General features: G+C 34.3%; 4 protein-coding genes across 5 annotated transcripts; 1 reads left to right on the forward strand and 3 right to left on the reverse strand.

Annotated features, from left to right (window-relative positions):
- Positions 1 to 1,195: 1,195 nt before the first annotated feature.
- On the reverse strand, positions 1,196 to 4,364 carry LOC123195561. Its single transcript, XM_044609341.1, has 7 exons — positions 4,185 to 4,364; positions 3,988 to 4,074; positions 3,701 to 3,877; positions 2,869 to 3,039; positions 2,506 to 2,718; positions 2,327 to 2,415; positions 1,196 to 2,120 (listed from the first exon to the last, which is right to left on the reverse strand). Exons 1-7 carry the CDS (start codon positions 4,270 to 4,272, stop codon positions 1,428 to 1,430), a joined length of 1,518 nt encoding a protein of 505 aa, XP_044465276.1. The 5' UTR covers positions 4,273 to 4,364; the 3' UTR covers positions 1,196 to 1,427.
- A 1,544-nt stretch (positions 4,365 to 5,908) lies between these two features.
- Positions 5,909 to 11,897, reverse strand: LOC123196431 (potassium transporter 8-like). 2 transcript variants are annotated; one of them, XM_044610461.1, is made up of 8 exons: positions 11,503 to 11,897; positions 10,893 to 11,385; positions 10,744 to 10,797; positions 8,384 to 8,644; positions 8,242 to 8,294; positions 7,676 to 7,799; positions 7,327 to 7,581; positions 5,909 to 7,041 (listed from the first exon to the last, which is right to left on the reverse strand). In XM_044610461.1, exons 1-8 carry the CDS (start codon positions 11,542 to 11,544, stop codon positions 5,993 to 5,995), a joined length of 2,331 nt encoding a protein of 776 aa, XP_044466396.1. In that variant the 5' UTR covers positions 11,545 to 11,897; the 3' UTR covers positions 5,909 to 5,992. The 2 variants fall into 2 exon arrangements, with proteins under 2 accessions (XP_044466396.1, XP_044466397.1); XM_044610462.1 differs by having other exon boundaries at positions 10,893 to 11,382; positions 11,503 to 11,887.
- A 6,812-nt stretch (positions 11,898 to 18,709) lies between these two features.
- On the forward strand, positions 18,710 to 22,012 carry LOC123196103 (cyclic nucleotide-gated ion channel 18-like). The gene is made up of 6 exons (XM_044609986.1): positions 18,710 to 19,305; positions 19,408 to 19,614; positions 20,109 to 20,428; positions 20,511 to 20,622; positions 20,736 to 20,972; positions 21,047 to 22,012. The coding sequence occupies exons 1-6, from the start codon at positions 18,775 to 18,777 to the stop codon at positions 21,785 to 21,787; spliced, it is 2,148 nt and encodes a 715-aa protein (XP_044465921.1). The 5' UTR covers positions 18,710 to 18,774; the 3' UTR covers positions 21,788 to 22,012.
- On the reverse strand, positions 22,002 to 24,679 carry LOC123196533 (LRR receptor kinase SERK2-like). The gene is made up of 8 exons (XM_044610597.1): positions 23,783 to 24,679; positions 23,640 to 23,720; positions 23,459 to 23,563; positions 23,262 to 23,378; positions 22,951 to 23,169; positions 22,756 to 22,871; positions 22,420 to 22,680; positions 22,002 to 22,333 (listed from the first exon to the last, which is right to left on the reverse strand). Exons 1-8 carry the CDS (start codon positions 24,456 to 24,458, stop codon positions 22,067 to 22,069), a joined length of 1,842 nt encoding a protein of 613 aa, XP_044466532.1. The 5' UTR covers positions 24,459 to 24,679; the 3' UTR covers positions 22,002 to 22,066.
- Between the last annotated feature and the right edge of the window lie 404 nt (positions 24,680 to 25,083).

The following is a 25,083-nucleotide window of genomic DNA, read 5'->3' on the forward strand; positions in this document are numbered from 1 at the left end:
TAATCAAGGGAACAATAATATTTATCACCGTCAATTCAATAACTTGGTACACATGGACAACAGGATAACTTAATAAAATTAGCTTATTAAGACTGTTAAATTAAGTTAATGGAAATTTTCCATTAAGTAGAGGAGACAGACTGAAAATTGGGCTGGGCGAGCCTGAGACTCGATTGTTCAATTTAAAAAATTTAATTTTAGCTTAAACAGAATGTTAATCTTAAACAAACTTAGACAAAAAAATATTCATATAAGTTATTAGGCTAAGTTTGAGCCAAATATAGGTCCCAAAATTCAGTGGGATAGATGTGTATTCTGCCAGATTTTCAAACTTGTTAGAAAATTGTAGTGGTATTTTAGTATAATTTTAAAATTATAAAATGAGTTCAAATTAGGTTCGAAACAAGTTTGAAACTTGAAATTTTTTAATGAATCCGACCTTAACCTAAAAAAAACTTTTAGACCCAAATGTATGGACTCAAAACCCGAGTCTACACATTTATACACATCCGAGTTTGAATAAAAATGGATCAATTTTATATATTTATTAAAGATTTAAAAAAAAAAAAAAAAAGATTGTAGTCGTATGTAGACAAAGGCCGTGTTACCAGCCCCACCAAAGCCGGCGTCCTTCACACTCATCAGAAAATAAAAACACATTTTTTTCGTTATTTGGGTTTGACGAGCTTTTAGCGTTTCCAGCAGTCAAATGTTTTTGTGGAAAGATGACAGGGATAGATGATATGAAATATACCATAGGGCAATGTTACAATGTTAAATCAAATTATATTATATATGATATTTTAAAACAAATTTCAAGTTTATAAAATATGAAAAAGATATTAATTATGTGTGAATATCTTATATTATTTACGAATATTAAGATTAAATTAATTAAATAATTTATGAAATTTTAAGTTGTCAAAATACTAAAACTATTTAACATATCTTTTTAAATATCGTGAAAACTTGTCTCGGTGTTTTGAACTAGGGATGTTCCACTATATAATAAGAAAATCACGATATGTCACGTTAATGGTAACACAAAATATGTAGCCTTTGCATCAAGGTGTCTTGGACAATACACAATTTGAGATTCCCCCAACAAAGACCACTTCTTCCTGCCATTTTGCTTTTTCGAGCAATGAGATTCCCAGTCTAAATTCATCTTTCAAATCCGAATGAGAACAAAAGAATCTACAAAGCAAGCAACATCAATTCTCCTCAAAAGTTATATACATAACTTTCACTACAAGCATTCAAACTGAAAAGTCAAGATACATCTATCCTATTCCTATAACAACTAGCATCCGTAAGATAGCACTCCTTCTGAATGAAAAGTGGCATAGCTTCCCATCATCATCTAGTAGCAGAAACATGAAGTTAAGATCTAGTGATGTATATTTTGTAAAATGTGTAGTAATACACTATGAATAGCCATGGGAATAGCCCCTGTAATTCGGTCGTGTTCGGATATTATGGTGGCTATAGGTAGGATTACCGTAGTCAACAGCCTTTATCACCACAGCTTCACGTCGTCCATCCTGTTCTTGAACTGCCCCAAAAACTATCTCATTCGTCTCACAGCTTTTCTCACAGTAAGTCTGGGGATTAGGTGAGAAATTCCGTTGATGATGCTGTTGCTGGTTCTGTATCTGCTGTTGTTGCTGGTGATGGTGATAATCACCATCCCACCCGTTACAGTAAGCTCGCATTTGCTTAGTAGATTGTTTTCTCTCCAAGTCCTTAGTCATATATGGATAGTTATTTAGTGTAGGGCTTCTTGTTTCTATAGAAGGTGGTTTGTCTTCATCTGGAATGATGAAGCTTTCTTGCATCGGCCATCCATTTGAAGGTATATTCGGTTGAGTGTACTTTTGCTGGTATTGATGCTGGTACTGATAGTGGGTGGGCTTCCTCCTTAAGCCTGAAAGTAATCCCCCAAGCATTTCAGCTACTGATGACCCAGTGTTGAGGAGAAGTCTCCCAATTGAAACAAAAAAACCTTCGCCTGATTCGTCAATATCATTTTCAGTAGGAATTAAGGGTGACCTGGCAATTGTACGAGGCCTTTGATATGGTGCCACTGGTGGATCTCTTTTTAATGAGTTTCTTGAATCCTACCAAGCAAAAAAAACAGATCTGAAACTTTCCTTGACGATATCATGCAGAAATTCGGGAAGGGTCGATTGAAGGAGTTTCTATCGTAATGAAAATTATTATCGTTTGCTTGCAGGAGTGGTTTTATTATCAATACTGAATATCTTAAGAATCATATTATGCAACCATCAGTAAAGGGAAATAATCAAAGATGGAGAAAGCTTACATTTTGCGAAGAAAACATAGTTTGCACCCTATGCTGCAGCAATGCAAGCATGTAACCGAAGAAGGCAGCTGCAACTAGCATAAATATTCCTGCAATGTCGAATGAAATCAATTATAGCTTTTAGAAGTCTTGAAACAAGAATAATAAGAATACAAAGAAAGAAAATTGAATCGATGTACCTAAATTGTAACTACCATCATAACGATAGGAACAATCATCATGATGAAGTTGTATCTCTCGAATTGCCTGGTTCCCTCTGTCTACAACTAACAGAGAGCACGTACTTCCGATGTAAACCAAGTCAAATTCATCTGAAAATTTTGCATCTTCACTAGGACCATCCACATGACCTCCTCCACGGCCTCGTTTTCCTCCAGCAATTGTTGTAACCCCTGCATAAAGTATTTAAGTTCACTGGTTATTAAAAAAATAGTAATATTGTGGAGACAAAATAAATTGTCCCTTCGTTTTAGCAGCTAGATAGAGATTTAAAACAAAGATAATTCATACTTTAATAATGGGTATGCTCCATAAAAATTTACCAGTATCACTAATTTTTCTGATAGCCATATTCATGGTATCTGCAATGTATATATTTCCTCTGTCGTCTACCGTAAGTCCTTTTGGGTGGTTCATTCTTGCCTCTTTTGGTTTCCCATCCACATGCCCATAATACCCTTCAGGTGACCCAGCAACTAGCCTTGGTCTGCTGTCTGCATTTCATCATTGATTTCAGTATAGAATTATAGAAAAGTTCTACCAAAAAGCTGAGCACCAACTGAAGGAGACAAAGAATCAAACTGAATCAAATTATAAAGTTAAACCAGCAAAGATGAAGGCGAACAAAGACAGACTTTTTTAATAGAAGAAATTAAAACAAAAGCATCTGAGGTCACCCATTGCGATATTCAAGAAGAAGAAAATTTAACAGTCTCACTTGTTTTGCCTCTTCTATTAATTATCAAATAATCTATATGCCGGAAAAGAAAAAGTAGAATTGGGTATCTTTACTCAAATTAACAAGGAGTTAAGCTTAAGAACTAAAAAAGATAAAGCAAAGACAGACATCATGAGTGATCAAGAAGTCACTAGCAGATGAAACTAGTCTCTAAGTTTTGCATAAAAACAAAAAGTGAAAGAGTAAATCTCCAAAAAGATGAATTGGGTAGACAGAAACAAGACTAAAAGGTATGTTATATATAAAAGTGGAGACTTCTGCTTAACAAAAGCTTGTAAAACCCTGTTATAATTTTTTTATTAATAGCTTTGGAATCTTTCTTTAGAAAGAACATGTATGATTTCCCAAGTACAAAGCAAAGTACAACAATGTAACCAGAAAATCGAAGGCTAATAAAAAAACAAAAGCAAACTTACATTTAGACAATGGCGTTGAGATCTTGTGAATGTTACTGTTTTCACTATCCAAAACCAGGAGCTCTCCACTTGGTGACACCTCAACTGAGTATGGTTCGATCCCAAATTTACTTCCATCAAATGATGTCTCTACAGTATATCCACCCTCAAATTTCATTCTTGAACCGCTAGAAATAGCTGAAAATTTAACCACATTAACCTCAATAATGCCAAAAAGACAGAGAACTACGGAGAAACAAAAAAGGAAGCGCAACTTATAGAGTGTGAGTTCTATGAAAGATCTCTACCTCTTCCTCTTTCTGCAGGAGCTTTTAGTGACCACAGCCATTTCACAAGAGCAGAGACCGCATTGGTAACAATCCCACTTACAATTTCTGCAAATATACTCAAACATTAATCAAACAAATTTTACATGTTGAATTTCTTTTGTTTTTAGTAACAAAAATGAGAAATATATGGGGGAAGAGTTTAAGCTAGTACTTACTTGCAGGTGGCTTGGAAGCAGAAACAGAAGAGAACCCACCAAGGAGAAACACTGAAATAAAAACAAAAGCAACGAAATTTCTCCCCATTGTTGAGTCGGGGTTAGTTTGTTGAGAATTTAATGAAGAAGAACCTGAAATGGGAAGGTTTAAAGCTCAGCATTTTATATATACTAGTTAAGTAGGAGACCCCACAAATTGTATGCCACTTTACTTTTTCTTCTTTATACATGTCAATCAGTCGAACTTAAACCTTTTTGTGAGAAACAGAAGGTGAAAGAGACAAAGACAGAGTACTAAGTGTAGCGATTAAAACAGTAGAAACAAATCCGTTCAACAAAACAAAGTAAAAGAGAAAGAATGTGTGTGTTCATGTCATAAAGAATCATATGCTCGTCCAAGTTTCCTTCATGTTTATTTTCACAAAATTTATGTAAAACGACCGCGAAAATATATTGGGGCTGACCAGTTGTTGGCCCTCTTTCCCCCTTTTAAGTTAGCTGTCAGGATTTCTCTCATATTTACATACAAACATATAATTTAATTTGTCATAGATTCAACCCTGCCCCAAGACAAAGGAGATGGAGTACAAACATGAGACTGCCACTCCAACCATATTTGAATATTAAACTTTGAGTTTATTTTTATCCAAATAAGACTCTGAATTTCAAACTGTTCAATTCAATCAATTTAAAAAAAAATTTAACCAAAACCGAACAGTGATTTCAAGTAGTTTAATTTGATTTTATAATTTAAATCAATTTATATACACTTGTATCCCTCAATTATACTATTTGAAATCTTACAAAAATCAGAACAAAAATCACTCAGACTAGTACCTCCATAAAAACTTTAGATAAAATTCTTAAACTTTTGCTCTGACTAGTGTTATTGGATCTCTCGCATCTCAAAATTCAGTTTAAGAACGGAGACTTTCTCTTACACTTATATATCAATTCCTAACTTAATTTCTAACCAATATGGATTCCTAACGAAATAATATATGTGTGCACATTTTCACTTTGAAAAAACAATTCAAAGCATCCACCATGGATGTTAAATTTTAATAGTGATAAGTTTTGGAGCCTGTGTAATGTGAAGAGATTAAGAAAATTAAGTGACAGAGTCCAAGAAAGGTGGCTCCATTGATCTCCTTTGTTAACTACTTAATCCATAACTTCTTTACACTCAATTCTTTAATTTGCTTTTTTATTTTGTTGCCTTTTTTATCGTGTGGACTTTGGAGAGAGGATTATTAATCCTTGCTGTTCCATTATATTAGAATTACTCAAGCCCACATTATTTAAAAGTGTTTGAGGAATGGGCAATGCAATATATACAAACTTTTGATTACACAAATAGTATATAAATAACGTGTTATCATATAATTGAGTGTTTTTAAATTAAAGATAAAGTGTATACTCATCTTTAATTCAAAAATCACTCAATTACATGATAATAAATCACTTTTGTATTCATTTATATACTCAAAAGTATGTACTTACAGTTTTATTGTTGAAGTACAATTCATAAGCTTTATCTTCCAAGTTTAACTAAGCCATAAAAGTGTTTGCAGCAGAATAACTTTTCCATTTAATTCTCCTTGGGAGATTTTGCCTTGCATCTTTTGAGAACTTGGTAGATTGTTAACACAGAACATGCCCAGTAAAGCAAATACATGCCTGCATTTTTTCTGCTATGAATGAGACACCACAATCTTTCATGATTGTGAGAAACAGTGATCTTTCATATACAATATGATTGTAAGAAACAAAGTAATTGAATACACAAATATACTGTATGCTCAAAATTAAACATGGTAAATCATCCCAACCTCTAGAGTCGATGCACAAGGAATTCCTATAGCATAAGTTGGTCCCCTGGAGTTTCTTCTCAGGAAATCATACCCCAGATTTATCACAAATTTCTTCATCAGACTTGACCCTGATTTTGCTCTAACATAGCTGTGTCCAAGTATAAACGCCATTCCTGCCTCCCTTGCATCCATCAGCTCCTGTAACTCCTCTTGTGTGCTGAGATCGACCTGTGGACTCGCTGGCAAAATAAACCTTACTTTTTTTCTTGTCTTCTCTGTGCACTTTGGCTCCCTCATCTCTGAAGAGCCTACAATTTCAGAAACACCATCATCTTCGCACATTTTTACACCATCCAAATTTGAGGAAGTAGTCCCAACAACAGTCATTTTTTCATCACTTTCTATAGTTTCTATTCCTAGGTTGCCTTGTGGCCCCTCTGACCGAATAAATTCTGCAATGCTACAAGTAAGGTCTTTCTCAAACTCCAAGTCATCCTTGTGGACATCATGGTACCCATAGCGTGCTATGCATCTATACAGCCGGTACTCCTTTGGACCAATTCTTCCTACTAAGAACCTTTCCTCAGGTCTGACATGTGGCACTGGAACTGATTTGATACAGAGAAAGACTACAACCTGGTGGAAAGCTGGAAGGTTGGTGACAAAGTGAGAGAAAATAGCAGGGATTCCAGAAACAAGTTCAGTGTGTATGAGGCCAATCCCTCGAACCCTAACAATTCCGAGATTTGGACCTAGACTCAGAAGCCAGTTCATGGAGACTTTATTTTGAACATCAAATTCATATTTCTTGAGTGTTCCGTAGTGCCAAACATACATAACAATTAAGAAGATCAATGAAAGGGCAATGGGAACCCAAGCCCCTTCAAGGAACTTGATGAGAGATGCTGAGAAGTAGAGTGCTTCAATGGAGCCAAAGAAGAATATAAAACAGACGGCCAGGAAGATGCTTTTGTGCCAGCATAGGACAATAACTAGAGACATTAGGCAGGTGGTGACCAGCATGACAGTTATAACAGCTAAACCTGTGCAGAGAAGAAAAAATCTAGTAAGAATTAATTTGGTTCCTACTTCCAAAACATTTGTAGATCATTAATAGTAAGTTTTAGTTTAAACAAATGGTTACAATCCTTCATTGACATTGATGAAAGAGATGAAAATAAACATCTTGAAAATCATGAAGTCTACATGTTCTGTGGACATCCCCATTTCAAAGTTTGAATGTAGATGAAGAGTGCACAGAAATTTGACTAGAATACGAGTGTCTGTATGTGTAGGTGGAAAAAGAGAAGGTTTCACAATGACGGTACCTGCTGCATTCCCCAAGTGTTTTGTGTCTCTAAAACCAACGGTAACAGCCAAGCATAAAAACATTAAAGTCCAATTGATTCCTGGAATGTAAATCTGGCCATGTATTTTGGACGAAGTGTGGATAATTTTGACCTTGGGGAAACAACCCAAAGCAGAGCATTGTTTGATTATTGAAAAAGTTCCAGTGATGATGGCTTGACTTCCCACAACTGCTGCAAGAATGGCTATAGCTAGGACAGGCCATCTTATTTTCTCTGAAACAAGAAGAATAATTACACTTTGGTTTAGTATCAAATGCTGAAATTTAAATTGATTATTTATTATCTAGGACCAGCAGCTACTACTTACCGGGAACAGATACATAGAATCCGATCCTGTAATTGCTTTCAATAGTATGATGCTTTGAAAGATAAGCTGCTTGTCCCATATATGCCAAGATTAAAGATGGATAAACCACAAAGCTGAAGGCAATCTGAATGAAAAAGGATTTTATAGTTAGTGGAATTGCTTTATATTGTCACAGCATCTTCTGTGAAATATTTCTCCATCTGATTTATCATTATCAGTGAGGAGATATAAACAAGCCTGTTTTACTTGAGCATGATGCATGGAAGTCAACTCATGGTATCATTCGATACATAAGAAGGATTTGTTATTGAAGTATTCTACTTTTGCAATGATGTTTAGGCTATGCTAATAACCAAAACTTACTATTCAGAAAGCTGATATTTTGTACCTCACTTGGTTTTACCCATGCTAGCAATATGCTTATACAACTAATTTCAGTAATTTTCCATTACATAGCAGACTAGTACAACTTTGCATCTGGAATTCAAGAAGATGATCATGCATTCGGTTTAATTGAGCAGATTTCCAAGAAACAAAGAATCTAGAGTAATCAACATATTGATAACCTTAATTGACAGCTGTGAAAAGTGCCCAAGATCCGCATACATAGCTTCTGAGCCTGAAATGTAGAAAATGATATATTTAAGAGAAGATATAAAAGGCCAATTATGTAAATGGTGAGCAAATTCAGTGTAAATGCTCTTGTACCTGTTATACACAGCAGAATCCCTCCCAAGGACATCCAGCCTCCCTTTTGGGTCTTCTTCAAAAATTTGTACATATAATATGGGGAGAGTGCTTGGTAAACATGGGGATTCCAGTGGAAAATGTTATAGACACCGATTGCACTGATGCATAGAAGCCATGTAATCACAACAGGAGCAAATAAAAATCCCACTCGATGAGTCCCATAATGTTGAAGGGCAAACAGAAACACCAGTATCGCACAAGCAACAGGGACTTCAACATCTGCAGTATCAACAAACTCTTGAGGAAATCGAACACCAGGTGCACATTCTTTGCAGAGTGTTATTCTCAAAAAAGTAATAAACATGTAAAATTTTCATCAAGAAATATAAACTAATGAGCGTATAACTTCTCCAAGGTGTAGCAAATTTTTACACATACAAAAACACATAAACAAATATTTATACCACCATGGACAGGAACTTGTTAGGTGAACACATAAATGGCTTTTGTTTATGTGAGTTTTCATTTAACAAAAACCACGTGTGATCATTTATCAGGTTATAGTAGTTGGTTCTATCTTCTGAGTTTATTTTACAATAAACCATCCATAATCAGCTAGCATCACTTTCCAGCCAGAAACAAAGATAAAACAGTGACAGTGCCTGGAAACTGTGCTCCCAGAAATCTCGTTCCATATATTTCAGACACTCTCTAGTAACAACCGACTTCATGAAACAGAAAATTTGGCAATACCTTTATGGTACATATGTACCTCTGCATATATCAGCATATGTTTGGCGTAATATATCTTGTTGAACTATTATAATGTAATAATTGTTTGGTCAACTGTGTTTTAAGCTTCTTCCTCACACCAAGATATTTTAGAGTTCAAGTTAAACAGTTGTAATGAAGATGAACTTTGTGCACAATAAATTCTATCTTATAAGCTCTTTCAAGTGTATCAACATCGATGATTGTGGCTTATCAAGAAGTGGATACGTAAAGGTAAACATAAATTTTCATCACTTAAATATGAATTAAAACACATAAAGCTAAAGAGAACATGCAATAGAAGCATCTTAACATAAGAGTGTTGTTTGTTTGCTTTAAACAGAGATAATTTGATTCTCGCCCAAAATCTTAACTGATTAGGTAAAGTTTATTGCACCATGACATGATAGTCAGTGGAGAACTTGTTCCCCACAATAGCAAAGAAATTGACAACTAAGGATGTAAGACAAAATTCCAGTACATCAAAAACACAAAATATAAAATCCCACCAATAAAAGCATAATTGGGTGTTCTAAAACAAGTTGATCAAACACATGAATCATGTGACAATTAAAATTCTGTTGATAGTCTAGAAAACTGATATATGAGTGACAACAGCAAACAAAGACTGATGTAGAATTCCGTCTAATATTTCATTCATCACCATGCTTTGGACAGTAACAACTGGTCAGAGCTCAGTTGTTGCAACACTTATTTAAGCATGTCATGGATGACATCAAGTCATTGCTCTAATTTGAAAAGTCCAACAACAACCATCCAGTCAATCACGCATCTAATGATTCCAATCAAATAAACAAACAAACTGAAGTAGATGATGCTATAAGATTATATTTTTATTAAGATTTCAGAACCTCATCCAATTTTAAAACCACTTTTTCTCCACCTCATAATGACAACTTAATTTTATTAAAGATAAAACTTCATGGACTTAATCTTCTAATCTATTCAATTCAAACTTCTCTTCTAAGCCACATGTAGATGACTGGATCTTTACTTTATTATAACCAGGACGCTATAACTTGACCTTCCACATCATAAAAAATAATATTATAAGCTTGAGGGTGATTTGAGTATCGATTAAAGCAAGGTTTACTTTAGTTATATTAGTAAGGACCCCACGATAATGCATGCCACAACTGTTTGGTATTCTGTGATTGTCCACTAATTTACGCCTAGATATTTCCAGGAATGAAGCATAGGATTTGCAGATTTCAAACATCAATATTTGAATATATAACAGCAAATTTGATATCTAGACACAACTGAGATCTGTTCCTTTTGCGGCAATTTGGGATAAAGATGCTAAAGAGATTGCTCTAAGATTATTCATTCATTTTTTGACCTTACATTTAAAGGAACACAGTCACCAAGTAAAGTAAGAACTTTGCTTTTCGACCATACATTTAAAGATGGGTGAATCTCTGGAATATTGAGTCTGTGTTTAAGACTGAAAGAGACTGGTATACTGATATTCACAGAAAACCCCTCAGGATGAAAAATTATCCCCCTCAAACATGAAAATTTACTCTTGGAATGAAATAACAAACATTTGATAGAACACATGGGCTTCAAGATAACAAACTTACATTGGTGTTGCTCCCTTGACATGGACAGTTCCAACCCAGACACTGCAGAGAAAACTGCAAATAGAACCAAAACAAAACAATTTTCAACGACTAAAGAGACCAATTTTTCATCTTGAATCCAAAAAAAAACAATAATGAAAGATCAATACCAGAAATTGCCGGTGTAAGAACCCCATCACCAATGACCATACAAGTTCCAATCAAAGCCAAAATAAGCAACACCTTCTGCAAAAATTTATGCTTCTCCAAAATGGATTTTAAGCGAGACCCGGTAAGGCTTTTATCATTTGATAAAATCACATCTTTATTGTACTCTGATAACTCTTCATCCGCCAATTGACAATTGGGCAAGGAACTAACTCTAGCGTGCCTACACAGCAATGAATATAAAGCAAAAGTGCCACCTTCACCATTATCATCAGCTCTAAGCACAATAAATACATATTTCACCAGTGGTATCAACGTCAAAGTCCAAAACACAAAAGATAACACCCCATAAATCTCTTCATTAGTCTCTGAATGTTGTATGTCCTCAGCAAAAGCGCTTTTGTAAACATACAAAGGAGAAGTGCTTAAATCCCCATACACAACACCTAAACTCTGAAATGCCAAGGTTAACACTGTCTTCCATGAATCTTTCTGCTACAACAAAGAGTAAGAGCAACAACATGAATTGATAGGAAAAAAGAATAAGCTGTGATTTTGAAGATGATAAAACCAACAAAAAGAAAAGAAACAAATGGTTGCCACATGCCATACCTTGACTGGATTGTGACTGATAACACCTCCAAGATCCATCATTGAGTGTCACTGAATCACTGACAATCCATTTCTGAAGCAACTCCAAGCTTAAAACAGACAACCCAAATGGCTTAACACCCTCCTCAGTTCAATTCAAGCAAGTTAAGAAAAAAATAGAATGAGACAGACTAGTTTCCCTTTTATATAAGAAAATATACAAAGTAGTTGAATAGTCAAGACCCACCAATGTAGACAAATAAAGAGCAGATACGAAACACAGCAAAAATAGTTTTGGAATTCCAGCTATATAGAATATAGACTAATATAATATCCTCCAAATTCGAAAGAGAGTTGCTTTGCTTTATACGTGAAAAAAATACGAAATTTAGGTCCTCTTTTCTTTATTTATGACCCTATCGTTTTGAGGTTATCTTCTCCACTTGTGTATATCTTATATGGCTTTGGCTTGGCTCTCTTTTTGAAAGTGACAATATATAACAAAGTTTATTTGTTTTTGAGTGGTAAAGTGCTTTGTGATGGAGGTATGCACTACCTGGAAAGAAATTCTTTTATCATCAGACAGACCTAACACTCGCCACTAAACTCTAAACAAACTTCCCTCTGTATTTCTTTCTAGTTCATCAATCTCACAAATCCTAGTTGGTTTGAAACAGTTGAATCCATAACTCAGCATGAGTTTCGACTCCAGAATTTTCTTTTTTATTTACATCATAGTGAAAGGCCCTTTAAATGTGTTAATTTTCGGTTAAGTATAAGAGCTTTAGGCACCAAGGAAACATATTATGTGTGCTTTTCTTGCTTGTGGATAACAAAGTTTGTGATGCAATTGGCTTTCAATTTCCATTATGTTGATACAACCACGCAAGAGAATTCCATTTACACGTAATAGCAATCGGGTGATGCAGATAATGAGAGAAAAAGAAAGGAAGAAAATAAATGCTGAGAACCAACTAATTACACAAGTTTAAGAAGAGGCTGCCTAACTTTACCTACTAAACAACCCTTATGATCTTAATTGCAATTAATCTTTTACTTGTAACATCCTGGAGAGAATCCTTAGGTTGGTACAGATTTCTGGTTATTGAGCATCTTTGGGACAGATCCAAAAACCCAAGTAGGGAAACTACTGAAACTTTAGTTTAATTACTGACCTCTCAAACATTACATTAGGTTAATTGAGAGTTTGATCTTAATATATCTTTGATACGTCTCAAACCCAAGTGAGAGGACCAAGCAAGTACGCTCACATGTTAGTCAAGTGTTTATTTTGAATTTTTTGATATATTCGTAGTAAGTGTTAAATCTAAATCCCTCGATTTAAGAAATTTCACATCCTTTAGGTGAGATCTCACATCATTTGTCATTTAAACTATTCTCAGAGATTGATAATGTTATCTTTGGATCTTGCAAGAGTATTAAAATGGAGATTTTAAAATTCAGTGGCATAAGCACTAATACACAGCCATTGTTGGTTTCAGTCTGACTGGCCGGCCAGGAAATATATGAGCTGTAGATTTAGTAAAATCGTTAAACAAATATCCCACTTATAATACAATCACCACCACCCTTTCTTATCCTATCCACAACAAGTAATTAGTCTCCCTCAAAATTGTATCTATCCATCATCATCTTCTGTCTTCATCTTCATCTTCATCTTTCAAAGAGGTTGAAGCTTAGAAAATTTCAGAAAGAAAACAAATCCCTTGCTGCATGGACCCCTGATTGTTTTGTCTGGAAGCCTATGATTAGTCAGGGACCCATGGGATCCCATTTAAGTTATATTATCAACAACACCAGAATCTAAACAATGTCTCACAAACACGTGCATTCCCTGACTAAGTTTAATTAGACATTAATTAACCATAATTAACTTTTAATTTTGTCCCCATGTTTTTTGTGTATTTGAGTGTATTTACCCACCAACCAAACGGTGGTTCTGCAGTTGACTAGACCCAACTGGGGAAAATATTATAATTACAATAGAGGGTAAAGGAGTTACTGAATTTGATAATCCAACCTTATTTTAGTCACCCTTTTTTTTTTAACATTAAATGGTTAAAAAATTTATTTACCTTAAATGGAATCATTATTTTTCAGTTAAAAAATTTAAACTTTAAACTAATAACATATAAGTAATACTATATATATATTTATTTTAGATATACAAATATATATATATATACACTAGTATATAATTAAATATTATTTTATTTTTAATTCAAAATTAATTAATCATATAATAATATATATAAAATATATATTTATTTATATATCTAAAATAAATATACATAATTTTATTAATAATATATTAGATATATAAATAACTGGAGTTTAAGTGGAAAAGATAAAAAATTATAATTGTTTATTGGATTGTTATTTATGCAAAATTCCTCCTTTAACATTCTATTTATATAGGGTGATTTTGAGATTTTTTCTTTTTTTATTAGCATATCCTCTGATATATCCCTTATACTAGAGATAAGAGTATAAGGGATATATCAAAGGATATGCTAATAAAAAAAAGAAAAAATATATAATTTATTTATTTAAAAAAAATTAAAATATGCGTCATACTAACTTGTTTTTTTTTTTTGATTTTGAAATAACTCGAGTTGAATCAATGTGTTCTCAAAGTTTAGTTCGGTTCAGTTCAATCCAAATTTATTTACCTTAAATTTAAACTAATTTTAAATTAAAAGAATTAACTCATTTTTTAAATTGAACTGAATTCAAATTATAGAGATTTTGGTTTGGTGTGGTTGACAAGCTAAAAGATGATTTGATTTTATTTGAATTATATTAAACAATTATAAAAATGATATTATTTTACATATTATTAAATAAAACGATATTATTTTCTTATAAATTTGAATTATAAACTCAAATCAAATCGAAACAAATCATTTTTTATTCAAATCAAATATAAATTATATTTTAATTTTGATTCAATAAATTTAAGTTAAATTATTTTTATTTAAATTGAGCTCGGGCTAAAAAGTACGCAATCTTAATTTGATTCGGATCCAGTCCAACTAGAGATTACGATGACATGATCTCATCCTCTTTCCATGAATGATAAGAAAAAGGCTAACCTCAAAACAGTGGCGAGCGGCAAGTGGCAGTGGGGGATTTTGCAGTCACAAACATCACATCACGTCAAGGAGTGGAGACCACTTTCCACTACTTGCGTTTGCCGACTGCCCTACCTTGGCCTTTATTTTTTATCCGTGTGTTTGGAATTTTAAGTTGGATCCCATTCATTATTCATCAATTCAACTTTTCATTTATCATCATCTTATAATTGTTCTTAATTTCACATTTTAAAGAAAATTAAAAAAAAAAATGTGGGCATTTTCTAATTGTTGTTTTCTTAATACACGCGAATCACGGCCTTCCATGGCAGTGCTAAAAAATGGTGTGGCCAGAAGAGAAATTACTTGATACCCCCTGCAGTTTCAACTTATTCACCTGGACTAGGATTCTAAGAGACTCCCTTTGATTGTACTGGATGTTGTTAGTCATAGTTATGAAATCATATCATATACTATATATCAAATCGTATCATATGATATATTTTTTTAAAAATAAAATAAAACAATTTTAATAAACACCCTCATTTTAAAAAAAATCATAAATATCCTTAAAGTTTTAAAATTTCTTATATTAACCCTTCCACATCATGATTTTTAAATGTTAATTGATTGGGTTTAGATCTAAAGAAGTGATTTCTTGTTGGATAAACTTCAGATTCAGTGATCAACTCTACAATTAAGTAAGTTAAGAGTTTGATCTTGATATAGAGTCAAGAGATTTAAACTCATAATTTCTTATATATAAAATCTCATTTTTTACTACTCAAAGTTTCTATTAGATTGTCCTAAGCCACTTGAATTTGATAAAACATATTAGGCCAAAGTACTATTCCCCACTCAAGTTTAATTATGTTATCAAAGTTACATTTATGAGGTTTAAAAAAATCTAAGTCTTACTTATAGTGCAATTGCCGTTAGAATTTTCTGTTAGAAATAGAAGTAAAATCATTATTTTATTAATAATATTAAAAAATATAAAATTCATTATTTTTCCTCCTAAGTTTTAAAAAACAACAACTTTACTCTTGTCTAAAGTTTTCTAACTTTGAACGGTCATATTTCCTCCCCAAATTTTTTTTACCACCCCTCTAACCACTATCTTTGATGTCGTTGACCTCTCTTCTCTATCCTAAACTGTTGGCCAATCTATGAAAAGAAATCTAGAACGGATCTTTTTGTCTCTGATGAAGAGATTCCGATTTTTTTTGTCATTGGATCTGTTCGTCAAATTGTTTCACGTACATCTGCCAAACATTTAGGGTGGAGAGAGGAGATCATTGACATCAGAGATTAGGGTTGGACTCAAGTCGAGCCAGCTCAAGCTCGAGCTCGAGCTCGAAACGAGTCGGGCTCTGCTCGACTCGATCGAGCTCAAGCTGGCTCGGGTTGACTCGGTAGATTTTTTTTTAAAATTTTTTATACAAAACGATGTCATTTTGATAATAAAAAACGAGTCGAATTGAACTCAAGCCGAGCTCGAGCCGCCTATAAATAAACCGAGCCGAGCCTGAGCTGGCTGTGAGCCGAGCTCGGCTCGGCTCAAATCCAACCCTATCAGAGATGGTAGTCAGAAGAAAGAAAAAAAAAACCCTAAGGTTTTGGGAGAGGGAAAAGTGTGACTTTTCAAAATTATAAAACTTTAGGTAGGAGGAAATATTAGTTTTTAAAATTTAAGGAGAAAATGAATGAATTTTATATTTTTTTAATATTAGTTAATAAAACAATGATTATATTCATATTTTTAACAAAAAAAAATTCAACTTTAATTGATTAATAAATAAGACATTAAATTTTTAAAATTTTTTAAATATGACTTAAAAAATCCAATTAAACTTGGGTTGAAAATACTCCTTTAGCCAAGAGGCCGTAGAATCCGGGTTTTATTCTGTTTTGTCCAAATAAGAAGGCTAAATTTAAGCTTATATTATATATATATAAATCTCTGAAGGTGATTCATGTTGTATCGGATAAGTGTCTGGAAAGGAAAAGGCAGATTAGTTGATTAATTAATTACAAAATTCCCATCAGAATCGTTAATTATTTCACTGAGAATTGACATGTGAAAGCTTGATTTGATCAAAGAATTTTCAACTTTAATGAATGAGACTAACTTTATTTATATAAGTAAATTACCAGCCGGCCCTCCTGCATAATAATACTGCTTAATTAGTGCTATTGATAATTAGCCGGCTATTATGATTTATTTATTAATTAAGGTGAATGCCCTTCTTTTTCTACAATTTTGTGATTGTCGTTTCATGGAAACATAGCTTTAGAAATTGGAAAGGCCAAACGACTATTTCCCACCCAAGGTTTAATGTTTTCTCAAGTTTTCATTCTTTAACTATGGAAACAGTAAACATTCACCCATGACCGGTTAGATATAACAAAACTCTAACGGTAGTAAATTTAATCTCATTTTCCCTCCTAAAAGTTTAAAAACTAATATTTTTTCTCTAAGCTAAGTTTGAAAAGATTACATTTCCTCCCCTAGGGTTTATTTCCAAACCCTTTCATTTTCTTCGACGCCATCACCGGCCGTCTTCCCCTCCCGACGATTTCTTTTCCACTGACGGCCGCCCTCAACTCTTGCACTATGCATCCGACGCAGAGAGAAGTCGTCTGGGAAGAGAAATCATCTTTCCAGACGAAGATGACTCGTCTTCCTAGACGACAACGCTTCCATGGCTTCTCCAACTCTAATCGGACGTCCAAATGGGAGGAAAGAGTTTGCCGGAAGGAGAGGAAGCTTCGAAAGGGAGAGGCCGTTGGCAATGGAGCCGGAGATGTCGCCGGAGATTTCAACACGAAACCCTAAGGTGAAATGGTGATTTTTTAAAACTTAAGCTGGGGGAAAATTTTAGTTTTTAAAGTTTAGGGGGGCAAAATAGATTCTTTTTTAGTTTATTTTTAATATTATAGCAAAAATGACAATTTTACCCTTACCACCGTTAGAGTTTTGTTAAATCTAATCGACTATGGATAGGTGTTTGGTGTTTCCATAGTTAAAGGGTGAAAACTTGAGAAAACATCAAACCTTGGGTGGGAAATAATCATTTGGCCAATTGGAAAAATCTGTTACTGTAAACGAAATATTGAATCAATTTGAGTCAAATTAAATTTTAATTGATTTTAAAAAATTTTGAAAAGATTTTAAAGATATAAATATAAATTTTTAAATATTTTAAAATTATTAATATTTTATTTAAATTAACCATTTTTAAATTTAAATTTTACTTAAAAATTATATTTAAATAAATTAAACTCAAGAGAGTTAAATTGAGTTCACGAAGCTCACAGCTTACGCCCCTACTTTCCATCAGATTCAATCCCATCAAACTATGATGTCTTGGGCCTCTTTTGGGCCACTTCCAGTTTCTTCTTTAGAAAACCTCGCTCAATTTCTCTCTACACCTGACCTTCTCGTTAATCATATCATCTCTTTTGTTTATTAGATTAAATAAATCTAAATATATTCTTTTAATATTTGTATATTTCCCCTCCAACTCGTATCAATAATATCTTTTATCTGATTAATATAACTCTTATGATCATATTCTTTTCTTCGATTAAATTTATTTTTCATTGTTTCAAAGAATTTGTAATTTGATATTTGATTTAAAAGTCTAAATATGATTCGAGTTTTTATAATTATTGTATTTATATTTTTAGGAATAAATTTAGAAAAATATTCATATAATTTGTTAAAAAATATTTTAAGAATGATTTTATATATTTATAAAATAATATTATATAAAAATAATAATATATTATTATATAATTAAATATTATTTTATTTTTAATTTAAAATAACTAATTATATAATACGATTTCTCCGTCACCTTAATTATGTTGACACATTTGAGATCCCACGTGCGGATATAAATTTTTTTTTTTTTTTTAACCACGAATTCTGTCCATATGTGGCTAGCCAAGCGAGTACAATTTACGTTCCGATCATGTAATGCCTCTTCCGATTTTTAAGGTTTCTCTTCAGTTTCCCGCCAAATTCTCTTTTCATTCTTTAACCAACTCCATTTCCTTCCCCACTGTCCTCTTTCCTTCCATCCTCAGAATTCGCAATGCTGTTTTGTCCTCTCTTTCATTTCCCATGGCTGAAAATCTCTTCTAGATAACCTCGTTTCATTGTATCTCCTTGCAGCCATGGAAGAAGAATATGATGGATAAGAAAAAAGGCAACCTTCCATTACTTCCCTCTTCCACCTCCATCCCCTCCTCTTCCGCCCTTTTTCGCCCCTTCCACCACAAAAACCTCCCTTCTTCTAATAGTATATCAACTCTGACCGCCACCAATCCTGCCGCCGTCCCCACCGTTAAATTCCTCTGCTGGCAATGCGAAATACTGGACCCTAACTCGGATTTTGTCTCACGCTGGAACTACATCTTCCTTGCCTCATGTATCATCGCTCTCTTCATTGACCCACTTTACTTTTATCTTCCAACGGCTAGGCATGATGGCTGTTTGGCAATTGACACTAACTCGGGCTTTTATATAACCTTTTTCCGCTCTGTTGCTGATCTTTTTTATACGCTTCATATATTTATGAAATTTAGAACGGCTTTTGTGTCACCCAGTTCTAGGGTTTTTGGGAGGGGAGAGTTGGTTATGGATCCCTCTCAGATTTCTATGAGGTATTTCAAGAAAGATTTCATTGTTGATCTTGCCGCTGCTCTTCCTTTGCCTCAGGTTTGGTTTTTCTTTCTTATATCCAGGATTTTCTTGATTTCTGGGCAACATTTTGATTTGATTTTAGAAATTTTATATCTTTTATAAATTTGTGGTTTGCAGCTTGTGATCTGGTACGTGATTCCTGCGCTAAAAACCAAATCTAATGACAACTCCACTCTGGCTCTCATTGTTCTAGCTCAATATATTCCCAGACTGTTTGTCATCTTCCCTTTGAACTATAGAATTATCAAATATACAGGAGTTGTTGCTAAGACTGCTTGGTCCGGAGCTGCCTATAATCTCCTTCTTTTCTTGCTTGCCAGTCATGTAAGCATCAGGTCACTCCTCTCCGCTTGTTTTTTTTTTTTTTTTTTCCTCATACATCACGATTTGTCGGCTAGACCATAAAATACAAGAGAGAGACGTTGAATTTGTATGTACATCTCTCCTCATTGTTTAGTAATGTTAATATAAGACTGATTACTATGTAACATTGAAACAAAAACAGAAATATGGAAACGTTGAAATGCAAACGAAAACGTTAAATTATATTTTCTTAAAAATATAGGCCAAAGATGGAGAGAAAGTGAGTGTTAATCCGCTGAAGAGGAGAGACAATTTTTAAACCAATCTTTAATCGATAAAAATATAAAGAAAAGAAACCATTTCTTTTTTTCGAAATGCTTTTCAAATTTTTTATATTTCTGAAATAGCTTTGAAATGTTTCGATTCAGTTTTGGAAACGGACTATGGGGTAAGTTTATTGGACTAGATTAACTCTCTTTTTGGTTTCAAAAACTGAATTCACACTGTTGGTGCAGGTAGTTGGAGCAACTTGGTACCTATTGTCCGTAGGGCGGCAATTAGAATGCTGGAGAGATGAGTGTAAGGCAGAGAATCAGAAAAGAGGTCTCTGCAATCTCGATTTTCTTGATTGCCGTTATTCACGCTCGCCTGAACGACTGAACTGGGTGCTTATCACAAATGTCCTCAAAAAATGCGACCCAGATCATGAGACTGATGATGCCCAAAACTTGAAGTTTGGAATATTTGGAGATGCTTTTACCGATTCTGTTGCTTCCGAACTATCAATCATTAAGAGGATATTATATTGTCTTTGGTGGGGTTTGAGAAGTTTAAGGTAGGACAAATATTTTTTGTCTATTTGCCGAAGCAATTCAATAGAGTTCATGCTTATAAAATCCATTAGTTTTCCTTTGCAGTTCATATGCGCAAGACTTTGATACAACCGTTTATATTGGGGAGAATATATTTGCCATTCTTGTATGTATATCTGGTTCATTTTTTTCAGCTCTGTTGATTGGCAACATGCAGGTATCTTCCACTACCCAACGAGTTTTCAATGGTTAAACAGGAAAATTGTTGACTGGCAAAATGTATGTAAGATGTATTGAGAAAGTTTTGTTGTTTCTTTTTCCTTGTTGAAGAAATATTTGCAATCTATGACTGTAAGATTTGAAGAATGGAGAGTTAAGCGAAGAGATACAGAGGAGTGGATGAAGCACCGCGAATTGCCTGAAGATTTGCAAGAACGTGTTCGCCAATTTGTTCAGTATAAATGGCAAGCTACAAGAGGAGTGAATGAAGAATCTATACTGCGTTCATTGCCTCTGGACCTCAGGCGAGAAATTCAGCGCCACTTGTGTATTGCTCTTGTTCGCCGTGTAAGTCTTTGGAACTAAAACATGTAATGAAGCATTTTGAATTCTTTTGATCTTCTTATTCTTTCATTGCTCAGGTTCCATTTTTCGCCCAAATGGATGACCAGCTTCTTGATGCAATATGCCAGCGTCTCATCTCATCTTTGAGTACTCAAGATACATACATTGTTCGGGAGGGTGATCCGGTGAATGAGATGCTTTTTGTAATTAGAGGAAAGCTGGAGAGCTCTACAACTAATGGAGGAAGGTCTGGCTTCTTCAACTCCATCACTCTTAGGCCTGGTGATTTCTGTGGGGAAGAGCTGCTAACTTGGGCCTTAATGCCCTCCTCTACACTCAACTTACCTTCTTCAACTCGGACGGTGAGAGCCCTTTGTGAAGTTGAAGCTTTCGCCCTTCAAGCAGAAGACTTCAAATTTGTTGCTCAGCAGTTCAAGAAGCTCCACAGCAAGAAGCTCCAGCATGCCTTTAGATACTACTCGCATCAATGGAGAACATGGGGTGCATGCTTCATACAATCTGCTTGGAGAAGGTTTAGGAAGAGGAAGATGAGAAAGGAATTGATTCTACGAGAGGGTAGCTTCTACTACAAGCAAATTCCTGACCAAGATAGCTATTACATGGCTAATGTAGCTTATGAAAATAATGAGTATAGCCATGGAATTACTGTTGGGAATGCAGCGGCTCAAAGTGCAAGCAATGTCCGGAGCGTAGTGACTCAGCAGCAAGGTTCAGTTCAAGCAGTCGATGCCAGTTCTAGTAGCTTGAAGATGCCCAAGATGTTTAAGCCAGATGAGCCTGATTTCTCGGATGTTTAGTTAGTAAATTAGAGTTAATTAATTGATTAAATCTTTTGAAGTGAAACAACAGATACAGGAGCACAAAGATCTTATAAGAGAGAGATCCAATGTGACTTGTGACAGGACTTGTACATTCAAATTTGTATTTAACAAAGAAAAAGAGAGAAATAGGTTTCTTTAATGTTTTTGTTACAAACTGATACTCCGGGAAACTATAACCAATTCGATCATTGATTGAGAAAATTATTGTTCAATTTGCTTTCTGTTATGGGAATTATTGCTACAATGAACAAGGCACTAAATCTCAGTCTTCAAAACTTGTCTCTCAGGAGTGTAAAAATGTTCAGTTGAAGTTTCAGGGGTTGATTCTTTAGCTGTTGTTGATATGTGCAGGGCCTTCTCTAATGTTAAAACAACTTGCTCCATGGACGGTCGTTGATGCTTAAGGGCTGTGCATGACAGAGCCAATTGAAGTGTGACATCGAAAGCTTCGGCTGAGTACATCCCATTAAGTTTAGGATCAGCAAATTCTATTATATTGCCACCTCTTGTTAGGACTTTTGCCTGGAAATTATGCAAGAACCAATTACAGTAGAAAAAATGATGGGAAAATACTAAAATTGAGTGAGGGATGCATCATGGTTTCCTACCACTTTATTTAAAGGCATTGGTCTCTTCAAGTTCATGTTAATGACTTTCTTCCCTGAGAGAATTTGCAAAAGTACTATTCCAAAGCTGTAAACATCGCCTGACGAATTCACTTGGCAGTTGCTTTGGTACTCAGGATCAACATAGCCAAAAGTTCCTCTTACTTCAGAGCTCACCTGGGATTCCCCCAGATCAATAACCTTTGACAAGCCAAAATCTGAAAGCTTGGCTTCAAAATTTGGACCAAGGAGAATGTTTGTTGGCTGCAAGAGGGACCAAAAATTAAGTTGATTCTTGTATATAATGGGGCATATTGATATTCATTACAAATAATTAACCTTGATATCGCGATGAACAATGCAGCCTTCTGAATAAGTATGGAGAAACCAAAGACCTCGAGCACTATCAATCGCAATCTCAAGCCTTTGGATCCACGATAGGGTCTTATCCTTCCCTGTTATGAATCACTTTGGTCAGCCTATACACATAAAAAGTGTATATACAAGAAATTTATGATCAAGATAGAGGAATACTAAAAATCCATTTTGAGAGATTGCCATTGGGACATAATTCATAAATGAGAAAACCCTCATCCACAGTTAAGCAATAGCCAAGCAAGGCGACAAGATTCGGGTGTCTAACATGAGATAAGCTTGCAACTTCTCTGACAAAAGTCTCCACATTTCCATCATTGATAATGTGCTTAATAGCAACATGCCGGTTACTGGACAGCACACCTTTATAAACCTTTCCTGATGCAAGAACAAAATAACAACTCAAACCACCTGAAAGAAACCTGGGAACTTAAATTTTGATTCAATAGATATATCCTTTTTATACTAACCTGCAGTTCCTTCACCAATGAGATTTAATTCATTTAGGTTCTGTGTGGCAGAATACACCTCCTTGATTGGAAATTTTGGACAGCCAGGATCCTTTAGTTGAACATCCTTGAATAAGGCTAAATGAAAAAACAGAATCAGTATGTTTTTTACCAAAAGTTATATATATGAATCATAGTTATGCCTTCTCGGTGCATACCAGGTCTTGTTGATGGTGGCTTTGATTTATAGAATCTTTTGAACAAAATGAATAAGGCAGTAACAATTATGGTTGCAAGGATCCCTCCAATCAGAATCCAAAAACCTGTTTTCATATTAAAATCTTGATGTTAAGAAGAATAGAATTCACATCATAAGTATTCAAAGTTTCTGTGAATCACCTGCATCAAGTTTCTTCTTCCTGTTATTGCGTGATACTCGATTCTCTGCAGAACAAAGAGAGAATCTAGAATTGATCCTTTCTGGAAAAACAATTTAATGCAATCCATGAGTTATGAGTGAGATCTATCAAGATAATACTTACCGGAGTAGCTTTCTTGCTCGGCAAGGCATTTGTAAACATTCTGGACATAATTTTCATCTTCAATTCTACTACTTGTTAATGATAACATCACTGCAAACCTGCAGATATCAGCTTCATTCTGCAATGACAAGCCATCAGAGGCTGTCGAATATGCTTCTCCTATGGCTCGCCAACTTCTCACACAGGAGCTACAAGTTTGATTCCACTGCTCACCAGAGCCTGGGAAGTTACAATGTTCACCGAAACTTTTCAGTTCTTCCCCCAGATGGTGAATAACATCACCAACAGAATAGTCAGAGCAGTCACCAGCACCACTTGTTAGCTTCTCAATGCCACAACTGAATACATCTGCTTCAAATGTCTTCAGTGAAGTCAGGCAACTACTCTGCTCACTGGAATTCAAGAAAAGCCGTCCGGTTTGATTTGTCCGCAGCCCCAATGCATAGAGGTATATCTGGAATGATGAACCACAGCAGTTTTTCTGCAGAAATCCACCCCAATCTCCCCCTTCACAAGCTGTATTATCTGATGCTGAAGGCTCAAAATGAAGGCTGCAGTCTGCTGTTAAACTCTCAGAAACTGCAAATTTTTCGACTGCTGTGATCATGATGAGGAGACACATAACAAAGAGCAGATTAGGCCTCTTGGGCATAGTTGTATTGAGAGAATACAACATGATTTTCCCCGTAGAGCCCGGTTTTATTCAAGCAAATCCAGACACTCAAAGAGATTGACTTCACTCTACTGATCCATTAAACTTCCTGAGATTGACCCAGAAGAGACAAAACTAGTTTTAGACACATGCAGACAGGCTCCTGAGGAAATTATGAAACAAAATTGTTTGTATTTAAGGTTGGATCCTTTGTTCCAAAAGCGAGGAGAACAGGGAAGTAAACGATTGGAAGATTTTTTTTTTTATTATGATTGCAATTCACACTTGCTCATTCTCTGATTTAAATATTTTTCCTGATTAACAAAATCATTTTGCCGGCCCAAGCAGCAGCATCATCTCTCTAACCTAAGCAAGTAAAATTTTCCGGCCCAATGTTTGGTCTAAAAACACTTACCTACCTTTAATTGATGTAAATAATACAATTAAAATCAAAATTTATTTAAAAAACTAATGATATAATAATAAAATAATAATTTGATCATCAATTAATTTTAAAAAATAATAAAAAACAATAGTTTTTAATCAAACATAAATATTTTAAACATAATAATTTAATTTTTTGTTATATTTTGTTCAATTCTTTAGGTTGTAATTGTTATTTTTGAAATTATTGAAAGGTATATTGATA

The sequence above is a fragment of the Mangifera indica genome, chromosome 14 (assembly GCF_011075055.1).
Source record: "Mangifera indica cultivar Alphonso chromosome 14, CATAS_Mindica_2.1, whole genome shotgun sequence".
Taxonomy (NCBI): Eukaryota; Viridiplantae; Streptophyta; class Magnoliopsida; order Sapindales; family Anacardiaceae; genus Mangifera; species Mangifera indica.

Bases quoted from the DNA above. Each gene is read 5' to 3' on its own strand.
- LOC123195561 (XM_044609341.1), bottom strand. From the start codon at position 4,272: ATGGGGAGAAATTTCGTTGCTTTTGTTTTTATTTCAGTGTTTCTCCTT. The intron at 4,075-4,184 runs GTAAGTACTAGC...GTATATTTGCAG, and splicing joins TGCTTCCAAGCCACCTGCAA to AAATTGTAAGTGGGATTGTT. The intron at 2,121-2,326 runs GTAAGCTTTCTC...TTTGCTTGGTAG, and splicing joins CTATGTTTTCTTCGCAAAAT to GATTCAAGAAACTCATTAAA.
- LOC123196431 (XM_044610461.1), bottom strand. From the start codon at position 11,544: ATGATGGATCTTGGAGGTGTTATCAGTCACAATCCAGTCAAG. The intron at 11,386-11,502 runs GTATGGCATGTG...TCTTTGTTGTAG, and splicing joins TCAGTCACAATCCAGTCAAG to CAGAAAGATTCATGGAAGAC. The intron at 7,042-7,326 runs GTACCGTCATTG...TTCTCTGCACAG, and splicing joins ACACTTGGGGAATGCAGCAG to GTTTAGCTGTTATAACTGTC.
- LOC123196103 (XM_044609986.1), top strand. From the start codon at position 18,775: ATGATGGATAAGAAAAAAGGCAACCTTCCATTACTTCCCTCTTCCACC. The intron at 19,306-19,407 runs GTTTGGTTTTTC...TGTGGTTTGCAG, and splicing joins CTGCTCTTCCTTTGCCTCAG to CTTGTGATCTGGTACGTGAT. The intron at 20,623-20,735 runs GTATCTTCCACT...TCCTTGTTGAAG, and splicing joins TGTTGATTGGCAACATGCAG to AAATATTTGCAATCTATGAC.
- LOC123196533 (XM_044610597.1), bottom strand. From the start codon at position 24,458: ATGTTGTATTCTCTCAATACAACTATGCCCAAGAGGCCTAATCTGCTC. The intron at 23,564-23,639 runs GTGATTCACAGA...ATATGAAAACAG, and splicing joins GAAGAAGAAACTTGATGCAG to GTTTTTGGATTCTGATTGGA. The intron at 23,170-23,261 runs GTTAGTATAAAA...TTCTTGCATCAG, and splicing joins CATTGGTGAAGGAACTGCAG to GAAAGGTTTATAAAGGTGTG.